The sequence below is a fragment of the Calliphora vicina genome, chromosome 5 (genome assembly GCF_958450345.1).
Source record: "Calliphora vicina chromosome 5, idCalVici1.1, whole genome shotgun sequence".
In the NCBI taxonomy this organism is placed as follows: Eukaryota; Metazoa; Arthropoda; class Insecta; order Diptera; family Calliphoridae; genus Calliphora; species Calliphora vicina.
The window spans coordinates 102,484,083-102,511,135 of record NC_088784.1 but is presented as its reverse complement, the minus strand read 5'-3'; the positions used below and the strand labels follow the sequence as shown (position 1 = coordinate 102,511,135).

The following is a 27,053-nucleotide window of genomic DNA, read 5'->3' as shown; positions in this document are numbered from 1 at the left end:
GTACCTTCCTTCGAAATTCGTATGGGTACCATACGAATTGAAGCCAAGAAACCTTGAACCACGATTTCGCATGTCCGAAATGCTGCTTGAACGCTATAAAAGAAAATAATTTTTGCATCGAATCATTACTTGCAATGAAAAATAGATCCATTATAATAACCCGAAGCTTAAGAGATCGAAACTGAAACCCGGCCAACCAGTCGAATCGACACCAAAGTCAAATATCCATGGCGTTAAGGAAATGCTCTATAATTGGTGACAGCAAACGGTTCTTATTTATTATAAGCTGCTGAGATCTGGCCAGACCATCACAGGGAACCTGTAACGAACGCAACTGACTCGTTTGAAGCGAGTATTTGTCGAAATACACCCAGACATGAATGTTACCATCATGACGTTGCTCGGCCACATGTTGCAATGCCTGTTAAAAAATATTTAGAATGAAGTGTTTGGGAAGTTTTGCCTCACCCGCTTTATAGTCCAGACTGTGGCCCCAGCAGAACGCTCACTCAGGGATACGCTTCACTTTGGCTTGATTCGTTCTTGGCCTTAAAAGATGAGCAGTTCTTTTGGCTCGGAATCCATATGTTGCCAGAAAGATGGGAAAAGGTCATAGCTAACAATGGCCAATACTTTGAATAAATTTATATTATACAATTGATTCAAAATTAATCTATCACTCGAATAATAAATAAAAAATTATGTAAAAGTTCATAAAAAGTTCGTTTAAATTAAAAATCGAATAATTGAAAAACCCCCCATCATTACTACACAACAATTTGTTCGCTCAGCGAAGAATTTTGTCTTGCTTGGACAACTTTTGCCAATGTTAAGTTCCTGTCCACACGAGACAAATTCATGTGTGGACAAGAAATTGTTCGCTATTATTATTACACCAATACCCCGGTTTTTATCGCTTCGTTTTGCGTCTTTTTAAAATATCTGTGATTTCGAAATGCGTCGTTTTTGTTTCAGTTTGCGTCACATGGTTTCGATGTTGCGTCGTTAATGTTTTATTTTATAGTGAAAAATCTATTTTTTCAGCTCAAATTATAACTCCCAAAATCAATTAAATGAAAACCAATACAAATGTATGGGAAAACGTGTTTCGGCTTTCGTCATTTCGGTTTGCGTCGCGTTTCTCCGGTCCCAATTTGCGACACAAACCGGGGTATTAGTGTATTATTATTAGCGAGGTTTAGGATCGAAGCATAGGATCTTTTCAGAACAGATTTAAGCTACATATGAAGGCAATTAGTAGATTTGATGATAGATTGTCATCTAAGTAAACATATTTATGTCTGGTCAAGGCCTAAGGTTGTTTTCCAAAAAACCTCTAAAACTAATGGTTAAAAGCACTAAATTGACAATACCGTTATTGACGTAGTCGTTTTGGTTGATGTTGTTTTCTGTTGTTTTCGTACACTCGTCGCTCAGCTGTTTAGAAAGTCATGGTACTGGCACACAATCAATGTATAGTATAGATACTTATGTATTTATGTATGTAGGTATGTGTAATATGTATATTTGGTATAGCGCATTCTCCTCCGCCACACACCTCCTTTAAATTGTTTGTAAGTATATTTGTATCTGTGTATTTACATAGATATAAACATTTATACATATTTAGACTGGTTGACTGCCTGGTTGTTTTATTATTATTTTTTTTATTTATTTTTTTGGTTTGTTTGTATACATTTGTGTATTATTCGTTGTTGCTTTTGCTGTTTTGGATTCACAGTCAGTCAGCAGTTTTCAGTCACCGAGGCACTAGTTTCTTTACGTATTCATCAGTCGTTTTATAGCAACGTGAGCGTTCACAACAATATACCACCAAGTAGAAGAAGCAGAATAAAAAAAATAAAATACATAAAAATTCATCATCTCCTACGAACGAGTATTTTGAACGGTACGGTACGGACGCGGAGTGAAAAAATTAAATAAATCTAAAGTTTTGGAGTAATTGTAGACCAACAAGAAGAAGAAGAAGAAAGAAAAAAAACACTATCAGCAACTTAGAGAGTAGAGTGCATGTGTGTGTGTTATGTGTGGGTCTCTGTTTATCTGTCAGTCAGCCAGCCAGAGTAGAAAAGGAAGAAGAAGAATTAGTAGAGTGTTGTCTGTCTGTTATTATTTTTATTTTATAATAATAAAACAGAAACAGGAAAAAAGTGCAATTGAGTAGTTATACCCACTGTATTATATACAGTGTGTTTATTTTTAATAAAAGAAAAACACACATATAATATAATAAAAATAAATAAAAAAAACCTCTCGTGTACGATAAAAGTGATGATGATGAAGTTTCTTTCTCTTTAAATAAATAAAATGATAATAAAAGAAAATTAATTTAACTGTTGTTTTTTACCCTCTCATGTATGCCATTAATAAGGAAGTGTAAATATTGAAAGATAAATTTAATAAAAAAATCAATTTGTTAAACAATATAACAAAAAAAAAGAAGAACCACAAAAGTTAATTAAATTTGATGAAATCTAAAATAAAATAAAGAAAATTTAAGTAGGAAACAAAGCCAAACAAAAAGAAACTTGTTTTTGCTCAAGTATTTTTGCTGGTTTCAATGGCAGATTAAAATAAAAATAACCTCAAAGTTTCAAAATGAAAAAATGAATTATGAAAAGAATTAACAATACCTATTAAAGAAGGCTTTACAAAATAATAAAGGTCAACGGGGGCCTAAATAAATAATTAAATTTCCTCTTAAAACAAATGTTTTATTTGATTTTAATTGAAAACTAAAATGAATTATAAAAGCAGAAAGAATAATTAAAAATATTTTTATTATTTTACAAAATTACTAGTTCAAAATAAATTCTCTCTAAAAAAATCGTTAAATTAATTAAAAAATAAGAAAGAATAATTAAAAATATTTCCCTAAAAAATTGTTTTAGTTGATTTGAAATAAAAAACTTATAAAATAATATTAATTAAAAGAAAATAAAAAATAATTAAATACCTATATTTTTATTGTTTTATAAAATTACTTATTTAAATTAAAAAAAAACTTTCATTCAAATCAGATACAAATTAATAAACTTAATCTTAAATTTAAACACCAAAGGAAACGAAATTGTTATAAGCAAAAAGCATTGACAGGATGAAAATGAAAAAAAAGGATGTTATGTAAAGTTTGTGAGATGGAATTAAAGACCAAGACTGAAATATAATCCAAAAACCACAAATATCTAGAATTTTTTGACATAAATTTGCCTATATCTTGGATACTAAGTTTAGTATCTAGACAATGTGATAATAAATTGTCTGGAGAATATGTCTCAATCATAAAAAACCAAAAAATATCTGGAATTTTTCGTCATAAATTTGCCTAGGTATATCTTGGATACTAAGTTCAGTAATTAGACAATATGAAAACAAATTGTCTGGGGAATATGTCTCAATCATAAAGAATCCAAAGAACCACACTTCAGTAAGAACTAGGATTCTCATTCGAATAAAAATTATTCGAATAAATGAGCAAAAAATATATTTTTTATTCGAATAAAAAATTATTCGTTCAATAATTTTCGATTCATGGAATTAATTTATATTAGTTTTCTGTAAACAATAAAAAAAATATTTTTTTTTTAATTTTTGGTAAAAAAAAATTTTATATAAAAAAAATTTAATTGCAAAATTTATTTTTAATTTAAAAAAATTGTTTATATTTATTAGCAATAAATATTATGAGAAAAAAAATTTTTTTTTGTGTGAAAAAAATTCGGGTTCAAAAATATGTTTCCCGATTTTGACTTATTGTAGGTCCGACTTACTTTGGCGTTGCAAAGGTCTTTGAAATATCTATCATTAGATATACACATTGTCCGTATTATTGAATTAGTAATCCAGATATAGATCTAAAATAGGTCAAAAATCAAGGTTGTCCTGGTTTTTTCCATATATCTCAGCCATTTGTGGACCGATTTTCTCGATTTTAAATAAAAACCGAACCGAATAGTGGATATATTGATGTATAAATCATGTATTTAAGTTATTTGGGTGCTACGGAAATTTTGATTTCAACATACATGGTTATATCGACTCCGCTATCTATAACGATCCAGAATATATGTACTTTGTGAGGTCGCATTCGTCATAGCCAAATATATCACTCTTGCTAGTTCAATCTCTCCGGTTTATTAATTTTCCACGGTCCAAGAAAACTCCTAAATAATTCGCCTCACCTACGAGTTTCATTTATTAAGGTGAATTCCGTCTTTTTGGGTTTGAGCTCCAATCCCTTGGTTTTGGCCAACGAGTAGAAAAACGCCGTTTGCATGATATTACAGATTTTGGGAGGAAATTTTCGGAAATCATGCAATAATCTTCCCACCACGTTTCTTGAAAAGCTTCAGGGTCACCTTAACCACAATCAACCACAGTAGAGGCGATAATACCCTTCTTGTGGAGTCCCTCTGGTAACCATTTTACAGCTGAGCATCGTTACTATTTATTCTACTAAGAATTCATGGTTTTCGAACCCTCGTGAAACCCTGATTGCCCCAATTTTAATATTATTGAAGGCCTTTCTATACACAAGAAGACCTTTAAATAAAGTATAAATATAAAGAAATTTTACAATGTTCCTCGGTCCAAAAAGCCAAAAAGTTCCATTGTTTATAAATAAAATAGAAAACACACAAAATTTTAATTAAATTTGGAAACATTTTTAAATATTCTTCTGATAAACACTCAAATATTTGCTATTCTCAACTTCCTTAGGAGTTTAAAACTACAAAAATTTATATTAAAAACGATTCCATTCAAATAATATGATGACTGCTTTATATAAACTAGTTTGTAGGCTATGGGAAATACACAATGAAAGAGAATTAAGAAATTGTAGTAATTTTCAATAAATTGCTAATTTTACTCTTCACATCAAGTTTCTATTACAACCAATATAACAATTGTTTAATATGTTTGTTTTTTTTTTTTAAATTATTATTGTCTTTAGCCTGCAGCGCAATTTTATTGCAATCAAATAAAATAATTGTAATAGAAAAGTATATAAAATAGACTCTAATACCTACAAAAAAAAAAAATAAAAAATCGAAAAGCAAAGAATTAAAAAAATAAAAAAAATAATAAATTAAAGTACGCAATTAGTAAATGAGTGATATAGTTGCAATCACAACAATAACACTTGGAACGGTTCCAATGGTTTTTAAAACTAAATTCAACAAACTCACCACCAACACAAGCGACCACAACATTAATGAGACAACAGCTAATAAACAAATTCAAATAACAAACAATGAAAATTTTAAATAAATTCTTATAATTAATAAAGAAAGAAAAAATTCAAAAGAAATAATTTTTTTTAGAATATTTTGATGTTAAATAGTTCCCCTACTCTTCAGACATAATATAGTGTTAAAGTGTTTGAGTGAGTGGATTGACCTTAGCGATATTATTATCAGCCATCACAAAGAGGAGCAAAAAGACACACAGCATGTAAGTTTCAAAAATTCATTATTTTGACACACATTTCTATAGAAATTTCCTATAAATACTGAAAATGTACAAAAAAGTTTAATAAAAACCCCCCTTGTAAGTTAATTTTTTTTGGGCTGTATGTATCTAAGCATAAATTTGTATGTGTCCAACTAATATATACAGATGTACATACATACATACATATTTATTTATTTACTTTTATATTATTGTATATAATTTATATACCTATTTATTTTATATATATTTGTATTTATTTGATGTAACGTGTGTCGTTCAAATATTGAACATGTTCATGCCAAGTGCTTTGCTTGTTTTTCTATATTATTTACAAAATTATATCATTAATTTTAATTTAATTTCTCTTAATATCTCTAACTAGTCTCTGCAACTGAAATATTCTTTTAATTCTGTTATGATTTTCTCTACTTTTATTTTTTATTATTTAGTTTTTTATCAGCCTGTCTCTATTTCTGTCTTCTGCTATCGTTTTGTTTATTATTATTATTATTTCGTGTTTCGACTCTGATCAGTTGTTTTTTGTTTATATTTTTTTTTTCATTATTTATTTATGTCGTATCTAAATACGTATTATTATTATTTCTCTCTTTATAACACTCTCTTCTTTTTGCTAGTGTTTGTGTGTGTGTATGTTTCGTTTTTATTTTATCTCTAATTTAGCCCCCTTCCTCCCCCTCTCATATTGGTTAGTATGTTATGGTTTTATTTGTTGTTGTTGTTTTTATTTAATCAGTCAGTGCAATGCCTTTCTTGGTCATACATGTGTATGTTGTATCTATATATACAGTACATATGTTTTAAATGTATGTAATCACAAAGTAACTGGTTAGTAGCTTTAACCCATTTGGGTGCAATAAATAAAATTAATTAGATGAAGATATTGATTAAGTTTAACTTTATTTTTGGTAAAATATGAAGGAAATTTATAAAAAAAACGCTTTATTTTTACTTTACCCAAATTATTTTAAATAATATGGTCCTGAACGCGACATTTGTTCACATTTAAAGTAAATGAATAAATAAAATACAAAATAAAATAATAGTGCTATATTCCTCTGTGCCAAATCTTATTTACCCTTAACGAAAATATAAAACATGGAAAACAATTTCTGGTGAAAAAAAATTTTATGGAAAAAAATATTTTTTTTTTGAAAAACACATTTTTGTGATGAAAAAAATTTTCACTTGCTTAATTTTTAATTATTTTTACTTTACCCAAATTATTTTAAATAATATGGAAATTTTTTCGGTCCTGAACGCGACAATTGTTCACATTTAAAGTAAAAAAAAAAAATAATAAGGAAAACTTAAACAAGCAATAGTGCTATATTCGACTGTGCCAAATCTTATTTACCCTTGTCGAAAATATAAAACAATTTCTGGGAAATTTTTTTGAAAATTTAAAAAAAAATTAATTTTTTTTGTGAAATAAAAAAAAAATCAAGAAAATCTTTTTTTACCAAAAATAGTTTTCAATATTTATCGTACATACTTGTTTAAACTAAAGTATAGGATCTTCCAATAGGGACTTCCGCACTTTGACAGTTGATAGCGGCCATATTGTTGAAGATGTCATTTAATCAGTTTGTTTTGCTAAATCACCATGAGGCTTAAACGAAATTGTTGAATTTGGGACGGTACCAATGCACATTAGATCCAATATCGTCCAATGCATCCGAAATAAGCCACTTTTTCTTTTGTGTGGATTTTGAACGACGTTGGCCAGGTCATCAGCAAGCGCTATAGGTCGATGATTACCAACTGATTTTAGCCAGAATTTGATGATATGGACACTATCGCTCATAAAATATTGGACATTCTGCAGGAACGATTTGAGGGCATGGTCATCTCATGTGGAGGTGATGTGAAATGGCCACCGAGATCGTGCGATTTGACCCCGTTCGACTTTTTCTTGTGGGGTTTTCTTAAGTCAAAGAAAGGTCTATGCGAATAAGCCAAAAACAAACCCATGCCATCGGTCAAATTCAGCCTGATTTATGCGTCAGATTCACGGAATATTGGACATTCACAAAACGTATGTCAGCAGAATTTTCAAATAAAATCTTACTTACATTTTAAGTAAATTATTCGGGTTGTGCATTCCCAGCAGTTAAGCAAGTAGTCAATGTATCCCTTAAAGACAGTAATTGTCACAAATGTCTTATCGCTTGGCCGACTCCAATTTATGTATTCTGTTCATTTGACATGTATGTGCTCTTTGTAGTGCAGAGAAAATACGACTGGTTACTTAGTACATCCCAAGTAATCTAGCGTGAAGACAATTGTCGCTTAAGTGTCTCTAAGTAATCTGGAGGGTAGTCACTTTAAACGTTTTTGTGAGTAATTCGTACAAACTGGTTTTATGCAAATTGTGTTGACATAATTCTCATACAGCCCAATTATGAATAAAAAATTCCGCGGGAGTTTGTTCCCCGGGAGTTTTTTCTCATTGAAATTGAATAGGAAAAATGAGAAAAGGGAAAAAACTCCCGCGGAATTTTTATTCATAATTGGGCTGATACAGTTTATTATTATTTTTGCTTCCATGTAACATAGCGTGAAGTCAATAGTCGCTATAGTGTCTCTTAGTAACCTATAGTGAAGCCACTTTAAACGTTTATTTCGTACTGCACTTTAGAAAGCAATCCATTGGAGAGTTATCGGAGGAAGGTTTGTTTACAAGCAATCTTTTATTAGACTGTTTATGATATTTTTTTTTAGCTGACTATTTGTGGTCAATTAGCACCCGTACATGTTAAAATAACTAGTTATATAGCTGATCAATGAAGCAGTTTGGTAGCTATGTTACCAATAAGTGAATCCAATGCCTTGACTACTTTGGACCAGCTATTAGACAGTCTCATTGTAATAAAAAAGGGGTCATGCTTAGGACATGCACGTGGTAAAATAACTAATCAAGTAGCTATTGAAGTAACTAGTTCCCACCCTAAACGATGGATAAAATCACTATTTTGGGATTGCCTCCTATAACTGCTGGGTTATTTCCCATTATACTAACCACTAAATAGTGTTAGGGACCGACCGCCTCATGATGGGTTAATATTTGTCAAACGAAAACACACACACACTCTTCTAAATCAAGTAGTAGTAATAAATCCAAAAACAACAATAATTTTTAATAAAACAACAAATCAGATGTGCAAATGCTGACTGCACTCTGAAACACGCACCAACAGCATACAGTTTTTCATTTTTCACTTTTCTCTTTATGTTGTTTTTTTTTGTTCATTATTTTGTATGTTTTTCTGTTTCATTTTACGGTAAAAATGTTAATTTTCTCCTCCTTCTCCTTAAACATCTTCTGTCATTTATTTTGAGCAAAGGAAATGAAATGAAATTGTTAAAATATGAATTTTATTTATACGAATAAAGATAAATTTATTTAAATTAGATTGGGGTTTTTATGGTCAATTAAGAATGTATGTAATAAAGAATGTATGTATGTATGTACGAGTATATAGTATGTGGATATTTGAAATTATGAAATAATTCATTATACTGGTCTACAACACCCGTATGTTTATTGCACAAAATCATGTGTACTTGGTATAATTACCACACAGTAAACCATAATATTTAATTAGACCTATGAATATTAGTTTTAATTATTTTTAGAAATTTTGTTAATCTTAAAAGAAGCAAAAGAAATCAAGTGAAAATATAATTGCGTCACTTTCTGGGTCTGGGCAACTAAAAACCATTTGTTTATTATTACTTTATTTTTGAAATTAATTTTCGTTGACCGTTAAATTATTATTAATGATGGTGCTGTTGTTGTTGATGATGTGTTTATTTTTTTAATTTTATATACAAAAACCTAGTAAACTTTATAAAGTCAAGGAACTTGAAACTTTTTTTTTTAATCTCTTTGTTTCTCCTCAAGAAGTTTTCGTTTTTCTTATATAACAATAAGACTTTGTTCCAACGTTTGAATTTAAACGGTTTTTTATTTATTTGTGTATCTTTCAATTTTATATTCTGCATATGTTCTGGAAGAATGATGACACATTATTTTCTAAATACTACCTACATACGAGTATTAATTTTATTTTGTTTTATGTCGATACTCCACTATACTCTTTGTTTTTTTAATGATTAATTTGCTTTGTTTACCACAAAACCTGAGATTTATTTTAAAATCTTTTTTTTTCAATTAAAAATTAAAACATTTCAAATATGAACTTCATAATATGTGAATAAGTAAATATTTGTTTAATACTCTTTAGTTTCAAGAGCCTTTTATAAATTTTGGCTACCGTTGCCGTTAAGGCACCATTTTCCCTTAAATACCTTTTCAGCTCAACTTTCGTAACCGAAATAACTTCAGAATTGCCGTTACCGATATAATCGTAAATACTGTTATCTCTAACCCCCTGTCTATACTTAACAAATATTTATCATAACAATAAATGACGTTTGTTGTCATGACAAAGATGTCTGAGCAAAAACACTAACAAATTTGGCATAACGAAGCAATAACACTAATAAATTTGTAATTTCTACATATTGCATTTGTGACCCCTTTAAGTATATTTATTCTGGATCGTTATAAACAGCGGAGACGATATAGACATGTCCGTCTGTATGTTGAAAACAACTTTCCGTAACCTCCAAATAACTTACATACATATGTACATGATTCATACATCAATATATCCGCTATAGACCCGGTTAAGTTGCTATTTAAAATCGAGAAATTCAGCCCACAAATGGCCGATATACAGTGAGCCTCAGAAGTGAGTAAACACCAAAAATTATTTGATTATTTTTAAGATAATGAAAATCCTAAAATTTATCCATCGATTAAAATTTAAATGTTTCGGTTTGTTGGTGATTGTGTTGAATAATAGATTCGGTTCTGAATAAAAAGGATTTAAGTCGGACTACAATGATTTTCATGATCTTAAAAAATCGAAAAATTCGCTAGTGTTTACTCACTTTTGGGGCTGTGTGTATAAGGAAAAAACCAGGACAACCTCGATTATTGACCTATTTTTAATTTATATCTGGATTACAAAGTCATTAATATGGACAATATGGATAATCGGACCTACAATGGGTCAAAATCTTCAAAAAAAAATCCCCCCAAATGGTTGACCTGGATCCGCGCCTGCAGTCGAAATAACCATGTCCGTCTGGGGGGCTTCAACTTCCCGAAGCCCCCAAATAACTTACAAACATGATTGATACAACAATATTTCGGATATAGTACTGGTAAGATTCCTATTTAAAATCAAGAAAATTGACGCACAAAAGCCGGATATATAAGCAAAAACCCTCGAAAACCCCGATTTGTTGACCCATTTATATCTCGATTACTAAGTCATGTATATAGATAATAGGTATATTAAATAAAAGGCTTTTCCATCACCATAGAAATTCAGACCGACAATAGGTCAAAAACGGTAAAAATATTTATTAACCCGAATTTTTTTTTAACAAAAAATTATTTTTTAAATTTTTTTCTTTTGTTTTCAATTATTAATTTAAAGTATACTTTGGTGAAGGGTACTTTGAAATCTTTTAGATATTTTTAAGTAGATTTTTAAAAATTAAGTTTTTTTTTTTATAAAAATTCAACATTTTTCTAGATAAATTTTATATGTATAATTTTCATAGAAAGTTTTGTAATATGTTTTTACTAATTTATAGTTTTCTTTATTTTTCTAATTTCAGAATGTTTAAATTTATACTGACAATGGTTGTTATATAACCCAGTTGGCCGAGTAATTGCAGGCAGCAAGTTTACAACAAACGAGAAAGGTAGGTGCGAATTATTTATAGATTATAGATTTTTCAGTTCAATGAAAAACAACATTTTTAAAAATCTTAACTAATGAATCATAAATATTTTATTTAATAACTTCATAATAAGCACTAACCACACAGGTTAGTGGTTTGAGCGAGAGAAAAAAAAGAAAATTTTCAATAGGCAACACGATAATTTTGACATTTCCTATTGTTTGTTTTATATTGTTGCCGAAACCAGATGATTCATATCTGTATTATCTGTGATTAACTCCTTGTTTACACTTGACAAGTATTTATCATAACAATTAATGACGTTACACAGTGGTTTAGCAACTTTTTATTTTGGTAATATTCGGTAATTAATGAAATTTCAAAATGAGATCGATTTTGAAAACAAATTGTTTTGCAACCGAAAAATTTTTGTGATTTATTTATTACTTTCGTTTTGTGTGTTGTACGAAATTCCAATTTAATACTTTCCCATTTATTATTATCACATTTCTTGATTAAAATATTTCAAATTACTTGATATTTGTCATCTGGAATGTATTTTGGAAGAAAATAATAATCCAGTACAGTGCACTCGCGATAATGTGGACACTTTTTACTTCCATAGGGTACTCTAAAATATGAACTTAGTGCAGTAAGCTGTTCATATTTTAAAGCTTTTTAAAATATGAACAGCTTATTTTTGTTTTTTAACGTATTTTATCTATCTACACAGAGTTGAAATCTAAATGAAAAGTAAACTGGCCTGGTTTTGATTAGTTCATATTATCGCGAGTGCACTGTATTTAAGAAATCATAATTTAAAACGAATGAAATTCATCATAATCGTGCAAATCGATCGATTTCCATCACAGTACAAAGTTGCTAACCTAGGACCTTCCAAAGTTGCTAACATCGGACCACAATTTTAAAAAATTACCAAAAATTTAGTTCTTATCAGAATACCAAGAAAGGTTCTAAAGGATTTCAAGACACAGTTGTCTGTGCTGTAGCACTATCAATTTTGTCATAGAGATGCAATAACATCTGATAATTTTGTTCTCTTGACAACCATTTTGAAGTTTATCATGACAAAAACTATCAAGTATATAAGATATAAATGTTTATATTACTCCCTGTCTATACTTGACAAATATTTATCATAACAATTAATGACGTTTGTTGTCAAGACAATGTTGTCTGAGCAAAAGCACTAACAATTTTGTCATAACGAAGCAATAATACTAATAAATGAAGACTATACCTGATAATTTTTTATCTTGACAACGATTTTGACGTTTATCATCATAAAAATTTATCAGGTATAGACAGGGAGTTAGACAACTTTGTCTTGACAACAAACATCATTAATTGTTATGATAAATATTTGTCAAGTATAGACAGGGAGTAAACATAGGATGAAAAGTTAAAAATTCAAATATGTACTCCAACTAGAGATGCCAAACGTGGAATACCGGGATTTCGTTAACTCCGAAGCACGGGATTTTTTAATTGTAATTTCATAAATAAATAGGGGAAATTGTCGATAATGAAACTGCATATTTTGTTAACATTTGACGTTGTTGACAAATATAAAAATGTAAACGCTTCCTGACAATGTCGCCAAAATAGTCGGCTCAAATAAACATAACAATTAAGGGCAAAATATGGATGAAAAAAGCAAAAAGGACAAAAAATACTCTTACAAAATTTTAAAAATAGCAACAAAAAAATCGTTTTTGTCTTATCTAGCAATGTCAGTTAGGATTCTGTAATTCTGGTCTTAATGTCTATTAAACTTTAATATGAATGAACAAGTTAATTCTCTGAACCAGCCAACCACCAAATAAAACGGACCTTATTCATCTTTTAAAGTTTTTCTGATTATATTATACGAACGGCCTTTGAAAGGGATAACAATTCGAATTAATAGCAATTTTTCGCTAAAAAATCATTTCTAAAATCTAAAGCTTTGTAAGAATTCATTCTATTACATAAATATGATATTTATCCAATATTTAATCAAATATTTCTATAATTTCACAAATACTTACTAGATGTTATCATTAATTTACTTTCCCTATTATGTCTTTCACTCTCTGTACTTAAATGTTGCTCTTCCACAAGTGTTAACAATAAAAACTCTCTTTATTTTTAATGTTATCACAAGTACAGAGAGAGACATACATACATAAAAGGAAAACTCAATGTATTTGCAAAACTCTCAATAATTTTGTTGTTGTTATATTAGTTGATTTTCCCATAAACACAGTTCTTTCATGCTCATAGTAATGAGTTTTTCTCAATCTATGTATGGATATGAGAATGTAAGAAAGTGTTGGTGTAACATACACACAGTCATACATTTTTATGTTGTTCTAGTTTGTGTATGCAGGTCAAGACTTTAAACGGAAAGTAAAGTAACGAAATACAAAAACAAACACAGCAACAACAACAAACATTATACCAACTATGTGTATGTACAATGTGTACAACAACCTTGTTTCAACATAAATGTTGCTTGGCAACATGTAATCGCATGAAAAACTGAAAATGTCAGCAACATGTTGTTTTGTACATAAAATAAAAATTACGTAGTACCAACTACATACATACATAGATACATATTGCATTTGGATACAATTTGGATTTATTTATTTATATTTTTATTTGTGTTTAGTATTTCGTATTTTATTTTTTTTTATATATATTGAACTGGTTTCTTTATACTACTACATACTGCTACATTACGAAATTACAAAATTTGAAATGAGGGTTTTAGACTTTATTTCTATTTTTTTTATATTTTTTTATATTTTAAATGCATTTGAATGAAAAACCTTGTAATACAAAATAAAATTTAAACAAATATGACGTCATATTACTAAGGCATACACATCCATACATACACTCAGTATTTATGCAAAAAAAAAAAATAGATATTAATAGAGTGAGTAGGTATGGGGGCTGGTAGTTGGTTGTTATGTTCTTTATATAATAGAACTATGTATGTATATGTATGTATTAAAAACTAGGTTTATAGGTCACGCCCCCTTATTTAAAAATTATTAATTTGTTGCTTTCTGTATGTATTTTAATGACCAAGAACTAGATTCCTAACATATTAACCCACTTACGAATAGGTACATGTCTTCTTCAGTTCCAATTTTGACCTTAATTATCTTCTAGTTGAAATCATTTTCCTCTTCCTCTCCATTATAAATTTATGGCATAATAAAGGAAGTAGCTAGACACTGCTTTATTTAAAAAATACAAAATCTTATGTACTTGTCGAATATTGTTGTTAACTGTTTCATTTTGACCTAGTTTCAAAATGGGGAGCAATGAAAATATTCATAACATCCAAAAATAATGCATTATACTATATAATATACTATTATATTTATTAGTATTGTGTACATAATAAATGCAATAATGACATTCATTTATCTTCGTGTTTAGATTCAGCAAGGTTTCAATAAAAAATCATTTAATCACACAATTAAAATTTAATTATGTGTGTGTATTTACTTTATGGAAACAATTTTAGTGTAAAATGGCGGGTGAAATTTTTGTGAATAGAATTTAAAATATATGAGAACTTAAATACAATGGAAACTTTTCCAAATATTGACAAAACCATGGAAACTTTGGTTTAATTATACCCTTCATATATGTATACATACATATAATTTTGTCATTCCGTTGTAATTTCCACAATATAATTTTCCGACCGTATAAAGTATATATATTCTGGATCCTTATAGATAGCGGAGTCGATTAAGCCATTTCCGTTTGTCTGTCTGTTGAAATCAACTTTCCGAAGCCCCCATATAACTTACAAACACGATTCATACATCAATATCTCCGGAATTCTTCAGACTCGTTTGCTATTTAAAATCGAAAAAAAACAAAATTTAAATTTAAAAAAAAAATATTTTTTTAAAATTTAAAAAAAAATAAAAAATCAATATCTCCGGAATTCTTCCGACTCGTTTGCTATTTAAAATCAAAAAAAACAGGGCAATATCGATTTCTGACCATAGTAAGTAAGTTGGACATACAATGGCTCAAAATCGGAAAAAATATTTGTTTACCAAAATTTTTTTTTCACCAAAAGTTTTTTTTCGCTAAATATTAAAAAAAAAATTTTAATTAAAAAATATTTTTTTAAAATAAAAATATTTAAAATTTTTATTTTGAAGTATAATTTGGTGAAGGGTATATAAGATTCGGCACAGCCGAATATAGCTCTCTTACTTGTTTTTTACAAAAATTGTCCTTTTAGTGACTCAGTATATTGATGGATATCCCTTAATTTTCATTACTTCACAGTGACGATACAATGAACCTATTAAAAAATTAATGGTCGGATTCCTTTGAAATGTTTTGCCATTCCCTTATAACCGCATCTGATAAAGCTTCCTTCGTGGTATAATTTTGAGTTCTCACTTTGTGATCTACAATTTATCATAGGGATTGAGATCTGGCGATAGTAACCACTCGGTTACAACCCTATAGGTGTGTTTGAGGTCATTGTCGTGCTGGAATCTCCAAACTAGGAACATATTTTACACAGCTTATGGATACAACGCTTAAAATGTTTCTGTATCTGATTCCAGTCATAATATATTTTATGGTTTGAAGAATGACTTGTCCTAAAAACAGCCGCACTCCATTATATTGACACCTCCAAACTTGACTGTCTTATATGTATACTTGGAGTCCAGTCGCTTTCCTTACTGCCGTCTTATGAGTGTTCTCCCATCACTTCCTTATAAATTGCATTTGGATTCATCCGAATAGAGAATAGTATTACATTTTTGTCTCGACCAGTTTAAATGTTCTTTCGCAAATTGTATACTAGCAATACGGCTAAAATTGGATAACTAATTTCCAATTTTCGAATATTGATAACCTCCCGGGTAGTCATTTTTGGAAATTTCTTAAAATCTCTTGTATTTTAGTAGTTTTCTTCCTCAATTTTTTTTTCACAATTTTTGAAACTGCTGATTGAATCATTTTTTGTTGCTTCTATCTATTCAATGCATGACTTAAATATTCGGGATTTTTTTAAATTTTTATCATTTATACAACATAAATTTATTCAAAGTATTGACCATTGTTAGCTATGACCTTTTCCCATCTTTCTGGCAACATATGGATTCCGAACCTAAAGAACTGCTCATCTTTTGAGGCCAAGAACGAATCAAGCCGATTTCGGATACTCTGTTCTGAAGTGAAGCATATCCTAGTGATATCGTTCTGCATCGATCGAAACAATTAGTATTTGCCCCGTCCGACTGAGCGAAACTTCCCAACTAAACTTCCCGCATATGAGGCTTTGTTGGCACAATATTCGACATTTCACCAAATTATACTTTAAAATACAAATTTTAATTTTTTCAAAATTTAAAAAAAAAAATTTTAATTTTAAAATACAAATTTTAAATATTTTTAAGTGAACAAAATTTAATTTTTTTTTTCAAAATTTTTTAAAAAATGTTTTTTTTTTTGTTTTTAATTTTTTAAATTTATTAGTTAAAACAATTTATGACAAAAAAATTTGGTGAAAAAAAATTTGGGTTAAATTTTTTGGTTTCGATTTTGATTTGTAGATTCAACTTATTATCTATTATCATATTGTCTATATTGTCTATATTAATGACTTAGTACTTCAGATATCGAGGTTGTCCCGGTTTTTTCCTTATATCTTGTAATTGTATGTATGTATGTTAAAAAGTCTCATATCGTAACTAAATTCTGAATAAGTTTTATGAAAATAGAAATCCAAAAATACCAAAAAAAATAATTTTGAATCCTCGTAAACAATTTAATACATAATACAATAATATTAATTTCAGCGTATTTTTTCTTGTATTTTCAGTTCTATAGTTGGGGAAGAAAAGCCGGGTCTCTATAGTTTTGAGCGAGAGCTGCGAAAGTGACAGACAGATAAAGACAATTAAGACAACGATACAAAAATTTCGTTACGAAATTGTATTGAAGCTGCCATTATGATACCAACATCTGCAACAAGTTCTTCGCCACCCATTGGCTCTGTAGGCAACATTGGCAATCAATTGAACAATTCACCACCGATGCCAGGTAGTGCCAATGCCAGCAATGGAGCCGGGGTAACAGGAGGAGTGGGACAAATGAATAATAGCGCTATTTTAGGTATAGCATCGTTGATATTGGAGGGTAGAGCCTTAGCTGAGGATGAATATGCCATACAGACATCACGTAACGAGCTGAAAACCTCATCATTGGCTGGCAATGCTGCCGAATGTGGTAGACAATCTCCCAAGCCCTCGACATCACGGGCGGCCTTTGGTGAGAACTTTGCTACTAATGCTACCAGTTCGTTTTCCATCGATTTGGCCAATTATTTGGGACGAAAGTCATCAAATTCTCCTGAATCAACAACTTCGTCATTTTTGAGAGACTACTATAGCAGTAGTAGCGAGAGTGCTTCATCGTCTGTGGAGAGTAATCACAGTCGTTGGTCGCAGAAGCTTAGTCAATTGAGACAAGAATCTCCCAGTGCTCACCATCAGGTGTTGGCGGCCAGACAAAAGGTGGCTATAGAATGCCCCAGAGGCTCAGATGCGGAATATGTGGCCTTGTCCATAAATACCGATCATCATGGTACGAATGAGGAGAGAAGAGGTGGAGATTTTGAAATACTTCGAAGAATGTCCATAAATCAAATGAATTTCTATAACTCTCCCAATTCTATGGGAGGTGGAGGAGCTGGAGTTGGTGGTGGTAGTGGTGGTGGTGTTGGTTCTAACGAAAATTTCATGTGCTCTTTACAATCTCTAGCCAGCAATACATGTCTACGTGTTGGCAATCCCCTATTAGCCACCACAACTTCTCCCCCTAGATATTCAAATAATAGACAAATTTCTTCATCCACACCTAGATTTTCAACACCGCCCCACCAGCAATTGGATTTTTCAACTGGTTCGGCAAGTAGCTCTAGTAGTAGTGGTGCAATTTCAGCCAATTCTTGGTATCCTTCTTCATCTCCCCATACGGCTAACAGCAGCAACAGCAGTAGTAGCAACAATAACTCTCACAATAAAGAGTATTTATTACGTAAAACTAGTACAACAACAGCAACGACACAACGTATGACTATACCTGCTGCTCAAACAGCAAACACCAAAACTATCAACACTTCTACTCATATGCCCAGCCAAAATTTGCATTCGAATATTTTTAGCCGAAATTCTTTTACACCTTCAGTTACAACAATCTCAAATTCTGTAACAGCAACAACGACATCGCCAGCGGTAATATTATCACCAGCAGCGGCAAGTCGTAATCAAACACACCCTCAACAGGGTCCACACTGTGATCAGTTCCTTAAAAAAATGGGACTAGCCAAAGGTGATGCCTCAGAGACTGAGGAACACCACTGTGATATGTCGTACGTTAATATAACGGTAAGTAGAAACCCAGAAATTGTTACAAAAAGAGAGAGAGAATGAATAATAAATCTTAATTCGGAATTAATAAAATGTTGGCCATTCTATTCATAAATCCATTCACAAAATCGAATTCGTTAGCTTCATTCAAAGTCTTTTATTTAAATAGACTTCATTCATCATTGAATTAATTCAATGATGAATAAATGTTAATTCAAATACAAATACAAAATGAATTGTAAAAAATTGTCTTAAGCCTTTTTGTAATAGATTTGAATTCAAGAAAATTTGAATTATTCAATATGGAATTAATTCTATAACGAAGGAATTCTCAAAGGAATCAAGTCTATGAAATAATTCATAATGAATTCATTAACGGAATGTTTAAGAGATAACATTTAATTTGATTTTGAAAATGGAATTAAGGCTTACATAATTCTTTAGAAACATTATTTTCAAGCAATTAACAAATGTATTTTTCTTTTATTTATTGCAGTGCACACGTTGGCGTGCCTATTGTATTAAAATGGAAAATATTTTAGCTCGTGGTGAGCCCATCTGCATAGAAGTATATTTGGGTCCAGTAGGTAATAAAATTTTACTGGAACAATGGATAATAACACAAAAAGAAAAGTGAGTATACAATTATAAGATTATGACAAACTAAATCCATCTCCTGCTGTGCACTTCTAATCTGTTTAAAACATCTGTCACTTAGACAATCAACAAATTTAAATCTATTGGTGCGAAACGAAATTTGTTTGATCCTTTACTCTTCTGAATTCGATAATATTTGGTACCATGGCCATACAAATTCGCTTTAGTTTGGTTCAGTACCTAAAGTAAAACTGGTACTGTTCAAAAAGGGATCCTAAGGATGTCATAAGATAAATAATACATACATGCTAGCATATTTTTGAATAAATGTTTACTTAACAAGGATATTTTCATAAAATTTTTTGAAAGTTTCGCTTTGTTTTTGAAACATTTGTACAATACAAATTTATTCAGAGTATTGGCCATTGTTAGCTATGACATTTTCCCCATCTTTCTAGCAACATATGGATTCCGAGCCATAAGAACTGTCAATTTTTTCATACCAAGAACGAATCAAGTCATTACGGTTTCATGTCTGGCCTCATATTCTGGTTGTTTTTCGGCCAATGCTCGCTTTAGCTGTGTTCTATTCAGGTTCCCTATGATGGTCTTACCAGATTTCATCAGCTCATAATAGATAGGAACCTTTCAATACCACCAAATACAGAGCATTACCTTAGCGCCATGGATATTTGGCATACATATATAAACCTTGATAAAAGACAAACCAAAGCGAATTTAAAATTTTTCAACAACTTCAAATTTGTGTATGACCATAAATAAATTGTCTAACTAGTAGTAAACAATTTGAAACGGGTAAAGTCCGCTACCTTGTCGAACATTTTTGTATCTTCCCACATTTTAAAACTCCTTTAAATTAACCAATACATACTGGCAAGGTCAAATCAACTATTCGAATTTCCATTGGTTCTCTTTGTTCTTTATTAAGTCAATTACAAAACTGATAAATAAAATAATCCTTTGTTTGAGTATTTCTAATATGTATTATTTAATTTTTATTGTAATTCCGCAGACAACCACCGCCTACAATGACGCTGCCCTCATTGTGTAGTGCCATACGCAGTCAATTGTATTTTTCGCAAATCAGTGCCTGGTGTGATCTTATTAAGAAATCGGACAAGACCATTTATGAAACCGGTCGCGTTATCTACACCACACCACCAACAACAAGTGCAGCTGGCGATTTGGCAACTACAACAAACAATGCAATAACAACAGCACCGACAGCAACATCAACTACCTCAACCAACCAACACCCCACAGCCCTGGCATCGTTGTGCGCTACATCGCCAACTACTGTTAGTGGAAATGTTGGCGGTGTTGGTGGTGGCAGTGGTGGTGGTGGTGTCGGCGGAGGAGTAGGAGTAGGGAGTGGCAAGAGACGACCATCATCACCACGTTTGAATATTTTCTATCGCATTAAACAATACGATAGCACTGCTTGCTTTAATTCAAAACCGAATGTACATAATTTTCCAAATGTCAATATATCGGATAATTGTAGTGTATCGGTTTGTTTAAAAAGTCTTCCACGTATTACGGGGGGTATACCAAAAGTTGGCACATCAACAACACAACAACAGCAACAAAATAGCCCAACAAGTGGGTTGACGGTAACAGCAACGGCGCCACCACCCGTAAACTCTGCAAACGCAACGTGTTTAGCTGCTAAAAATACAAAACCAAAAGCCGCAACACTAGCTGCTGCCTCTGCGAAAGCAACATCATCAGCAGCCGCCTCATCGAATGCTGCAACCGTAGCTGTAGCAACAGTAGCAGTAGCAGCAGCAACAACAACAAATGCCAACAAATCAACAATTTTAATAATGAACTGTGATAATAATTTAAAGGAACATCAGCAACAACAAAAACAAAAAACATTAACTGCCTCCTCACGCTGCTCCTTCTCTCAGAATGGTAAAAATTCTAAACAGCCTCCAGCCGTTGAAGATCGCGACCGCCATACAGATTCTCAAGACATAGAGTTTGAGTATGATGGGCACAATATCGATTTGAGTGCCGGTGGTGACAATTGTAATATCTCATGTGGCAGCAGTGGTATTGGTATTGGTGGCGGCACCAGTGTTGGTGATTGTGATAGTTCCAATTCCTCATTTAGTACAAACAATTGTGGAAATCTTTCACATCGCGAAAAGCAACTCCTCAAATATCGCAAGCGCATGTTGAAACGTGATAAAAAGCAACAGCTGCGTAAAACGAATGAAACCACATCTACTTCGACAAATCAAACAACCAACAATATGGAAAACGAAACCGAAATGGATAATAGCAACAACAAAATGGAACAAGGAGAAGATGAAGATGGCGAAGGTGATGATAAGGTGGATGATGATGATGATGTGGACGACGATGATGATGATGATAAGAATGATGATGGCAATAACAGTGATACCGCCGAACATAGTGAAAGCAAATATAGCATTAATAGTTTAGCAAAAGGCCAAAGACAACAATTACCAAATAATCATATAAATAGCATTCCTTCTACAAATCAACAACTACAGCAGTCGCAATCGCAGCCGCAGCATCACCAACAACATGTTAAAATGATCTCAACAGGTACTCAAACAATCACCAACACCTGCACATCTTGTGGTTCCGAAAAGTCAATGATATGTCTAAAGTGTAACCCATTAAAAGTCAATAATAGTGATGTTGCAACAACTGTGTCAGATAACCTGTACAATTATGAAGATATAATGGATGCTGAGTCCTCATCAGCCAGTAGTTTAAGTAGTAGTGATATTATACATACACCACGTAATAAGGCCGAATTATTATTACAAGCCATACAACGTACACCGAAGTCAAATAAAAAACATAAACATAAATCCAAAGACTCAAATCAAATGGCTGCCATAAAACAACCAACAACAATAAACAGCAATAGTAATAATGTTAGAATTTCTCCTCCCCACAATAACTCCAACAGTATGAACAACGGTGGAAATAGTAGTAGTAGTAATAGTAATAGTGTTATCAATAATGGTGTTGTGGGCAATAACATTAGCAGTAATATTAGCAATGTAGTTGGTTGCCAATTGTGCAAACGTCAAAAGACCCAGCATAATTTTAATCAAGCCGCCGGCGAAGAATTCTCTTCAGACGATAATAATTCTTCCTTGAATTCATCAACTGGCAATGCCGCCACCACTTTGCCTAAAAATCCAAATAAATCCTCAACAGATGATGACACTGCCGGTGATGAAGGTGGCGATAATGAGACGGATGGTGGGAAGATCATTTCATCCGATTGTGTAGACAATGTATCGATTGTGATTGATGGTGGTGAATATAATGTAAAAAAGATGTCGTCTGATAATTTAAATGAGCATGAAGTTATGGAAGAAGTAAGTAGACATAGATAGATTATAATACTATTTGCCTGTTACCAACCAAAACTTTTCTATAACATTTTTAAATTTATTTTTTATTTTTTTAGGAATATTTTGAATCCTCAACAAAACTAACACCCCACATAGATCGCTGCTCTTTGAATACCAAGACCTACTATGCTCAAATCTCCAGACCAAGTGCAAATGGCACGGATAGAATAGAGTATCAGGCACGTTCATCATGCTTAACCCCACCCTTGCAAGAGCTAAAAGAAAATTCGTCTAGCGCCGAAAAAGCCAATGCAATGATGGCACAATTCAAGACGCCTACACCGAGCGAACAGTATCAGAATGCAATGAAAAGTAAAACTCAACAACAACCACCACTACAACCCCATAAATACACACCAAAGCCGAATATTTTGCATATCGCTTGCAATTTTAATAAGAATGATGAACAGCAACAGCAAATATCAAAATTGAATCACTTGAGTAGAATGGATGATAATAACACACCCACTACCCACAATCCATTATTGTTAAGACGTAGTTTACCTAAAGTAAATCTAACTCCAATTTTCTGTAATCCAAATTCAATGATGGTTGTGTCTTCATCATCACCCATACCCATAGGTAATGGTGTGTGCAATGGCTCTTCGAGTGGTTTGGCAACCAGGTCAGCAGAAATTAATATAACGCAAGCTTCGCCTACCTTTTCATTCGAGTCGCCCTCAAGTCCGGCACCCACACTAACGGTCCAGAAGTCAAATTCAGCACCCACCCTACCGAATTCACCCTCTCTATCGCCACGTTTTGTCAAAGCATCGGCCATTTATAAAAGAAGATCTCGTCACTTGTCCGATCGTTCGGATCGTTCGTCCTTGGGCTCAGATGAACAGTTCTCTGATGAGGACATCGATTCCGGCATGTACAGTCCCTTCGCTACTTCGCCGGTCAAGTTGAGAACTCGTTTGGCGGCCGTATTTGGTCGTAAACCCTTATTGGGAAATTTGGAAGAGTGTCTGTTGCAACGACGTCTGGTGCCCAAAATCGAAGTAATGGGTTTTAAATTACTTTTGGGTGCATCGGGAGGCTTTTGTCCCACACAGTTAACAATACCAGCAGCTGCCTATTTTTATGAACTTAAGGGAGAAACCCTAAGTACACCTTATTTGGTGAGTTGAATTTGCTACAAAACAAATCAATATGTAGAATATGTATGTAAAAGAGCATCTATTAATTTAAGTAATTTTCTTGAAATAGTGTGAAATACGTTTACCCCGTAAAGGTTATTCGGTGCCACGTTGTGGCACTGTCCAGGCCACATTGTTAAATCCCATGGGTACGGTCGTACGTATGTTCGTTATACCCTACGATATGCGTGATATGCCCAATTTACATCAGACCTTTATTAGACAACGTATCTTGGCGGATACGGGCATGCAAAGCAATAACGATAATAATGTACATGTGAATGATGTGGATAAGCGGCGGTATAACGATGTCGACGACGAAAATGCGCCAATGACCGAGAATTCAAAGCAGCCGGATAAGCAACAGCTTCAGCCGGCGACTACGCCTACGCCGCCACAGCAACCACGTTCACCTCAATGTAACAACGAAAATCATTTGGGACACTTTATATCAGCTGAGAATATGAAAAGTCTAAGATATTCCATACATTTGAGGTGAGTGTTTTTTTTTTAAACGGATTTTTCGTACTTATTTTTTTTTAATTAAAAAATAGATTTAAAACAACTTTTTGAAATAGGGGTTTTTTAAAGAATATTTTCGTTGAAACCGATGGAACACTTTCACCATAAGCTTTGGTGAGCAATCGGTGTGCTTCAGCGGCAGTTTTTTCAAATTTGTTATGTATTTCTCAATAACTAATAAATGACAGATATGTACCCTTTAAAATGACATATAAGTTATTGAAAACAAAGATATGCCATCAATTTAAAATTTATAATTTTCAAATAGTATTTTTCTTGAAAACAAATATTAAATAACTTATTAACCTATTCTTCCTTTACAGATTCCAAACATCACGCACCGGCCGCCTAATGTTGCACACCGATATACGTCTATTGATATCCAGACGCACGGATTGCGATACAGCTGCGGCACATGCCAAAGGGGTATTGGAAGCACCAAATGAACTTATTACAAATACTGTGATGCCAACAAATCCCAAATATAGTGCACGTCAAGATCAAACCAGTAGTAAAATTTAGTAGTTATTAAAAGCTGCATGTGTGCCAGTCGATATGTTTCAACAGCTACAACAAAAACTACAACAACGCTGGCAAAGAATATGGGTTTAATGAATGAATGAGTGAAGGAATGAATGAATGAACACCGAATGCTAATACATAACCTTACTTTACAATTTGGTTTTCTCAATATTGCAGCAGTTTATTCTAATTTAAATGAAATTTTGTGAAATTACAAATATTTTAAATGATTTATAATTATTTCCCCTCCGCACACTTACACACACAACACCACACAAACTGAAGTACGCATGTTCTATGTCACCAAAATGCCTTTTTTATTATTATTTTATCTTATTCAATTGATCTGTGTATTTTTATTTTTTTTAGTTATTTTTTAGTTATTACAAATTGTTGTATGTATAATATATATATTTTGTTATGTATTTTTTTTATTTACAGAAAAAAAAATATGGAAATTCAAATGTTTTATGCAATTCTTTGAATTTAAATTTAAATTCAAATTAAAACCATAATTTTTATAAACATTTTAAAAAAGCACATTTTATTAAATTAAAAAGCTTCATTATTTTTATTTTATCTAATGGCAGCTTTTCTTAAGTTCCATCAAACATGTTTTTGAAAACAATAATAAATTTTAGTAACGAATTTAAAGAAAATATTAATAAAATTTTCTTTGTATTTATCTCTTCTATTTAAAAACAAAAACAAATTATTTGTTATAGTCCCCTGTTTTAATCTATCTATATTTTTAATAATTATGAACTTACATACAGTTTGTTATATTGTACTACTCTATGTACTTTAAATCAATCAATCAATCAAATCCAATTTAATTAAATCCCCCAAATCCCCTCAAATCCTCAATAATAACTGTGTATAGCAAAATGTTTATGTATATTATTTATTTTATTTACTTTACTTTATATTACAAAACTTACGAGTACATACATACATATTATTATAGATATTTAGTAATTTTAATTCAATATAATCATTTTATTATGTTGTTTTTTTTATGAGTATTTTGAAATATGTTTTATTTTATTAAATGAATTCAATGTATAACAATTGTTTTTTACTTTTACTAGTTTGCTCTTCTTTGCTTTTAATTAATTCGCAATTTATTAGTTTTTATTTTTGCTTTTAATTTGCCAGCTTAACAAACAACACAATTTTCATAATGGTTGTATGAGGACCAAAACACAACTTTGTTAGAACTGAGGGAATTTTTAAAGCATTAAAATGGTGTTTGAAAATTTATATATTGTTTTAAATAAAAAATACAGCAATGTTAGAGCAGTTGCCTTTTCAAAAATGATCTTTATCAAAACAAAATGAATAGTTTTATTTCTTCTATTTATGTAGTTTATTTGTAGAGTTATTAGTAGAGCTTTTAATTAATTTAATTTGAGCTTAATTCACAAAAATCTTAATAAGGAATTAAAAAATGTCAGTCATTCAATTCATAAACCTATTCCCGAAATCGAATTATTTAGCTTCATGACAAGGCTTTTATTTAAATAGTATTAATTGTATTAATTCATAATTAAATTAATTCATAACAAAATGCATCAACCTTTGAATGATTAAATGTTAATTCAAATGTAATACAAATTGAATGAAAATAGTTTTTCTACATTCAATTTGTTTTGTTTTTAATCACTTACAAAATGAATTGATTACATTAATTTAATTCATTCAACCTTTGAAACACATATTATACAGATATGAATGAACTGGTTCCAGTAATATGGCATTAGAAAACAAACAAAAAATGGTTGTAGTTTGGGAAGAGGGACAACTACATATATATCACACTCGTTGCCTATTGAAAATTGTATTTTTTCTCGTTCTGAAAATCACAACCATTGAAAAGTAGTTGTAGAACGCCAAAATAATCATACGGTTCGATATTTCTTTTTGAGAACTGTCATTTGTTTCATATCTGTAATAATCTGTGCTTGAATTCCGATTCAAAATGGAATTAATTCGTAAAGGAATGAATTCAATACATTTGGCTGGATGGCCGAGCTTCACATACGAACTCTTACGCTTCGGGTTATCCTAATCGATCATTTTTTCATAGCAAGTAATGATTCGGTGGAAAAATGATTTTCTTTTATAGCGTTCAAGCATAATTTCGGACA

General features: G+C 31.3%; 1 protein-coding gene across 1 annotated transcript; it reads left to right on the top strand.

Annotated features, from left to right (window-relative positions):
- The first annotated feature begins 1,681 nt into the window (after positions 1-1,681).
- atos (atossa) lies at positions 1,682-25,974 on the top strand. The gene is made up of 9 exons (XM_065513202.1): positions 1,682-1,909; positions 4,976-5,475; positions 11,194-11,280; positions 17,144-18,710; positions 19,189-19,325; positions 20,323-22,681; positions 22,774-23,841; positions 23,930-24,354; positions 24,705-25,974. Exons 4-9 carry the CDS (start codon positions 17,274-17,276, stop codon positions 24,901-24,903), a joined length of 5,625 nt encoding a protein of 1,874 aa, XP_065369274.1. The 5' UTR covers positions 1,682-1,909; positions 4,976-5,475; positions 11,194-11,280; positions 17,144-17,273; the 3' UTR covers positions 24,904-25,974.
- The last annotated feature ends 1,079 nt before the right edge of the window (positions 25,975-27,053 follow it).

Excerpts from the sequence above, each read along its gene's own strand:
- atos (XM_065513202.1), top strand. The coding sequence starts at position 17,274 with ATGATACCAACATCTGCAACAAGTTCTTCGCCACCCATTGGCTCTGTA. Across the intron at positions 18,711-19,188 it reads TGTCGTACGTTAATATAACG|TGCACACGTTGGCGTGCCTA; the intron begins GTAAGTAGAAAC and ends TATTTATTGCAG. Across the intron at positions 22,682-22,773 it reads AGCATGAAGTTATGGAAGAA|GAATATTTTGAATCCTCAAC; the intron begins GTAAGTAGACAT and ends TTATTTTTTTAG.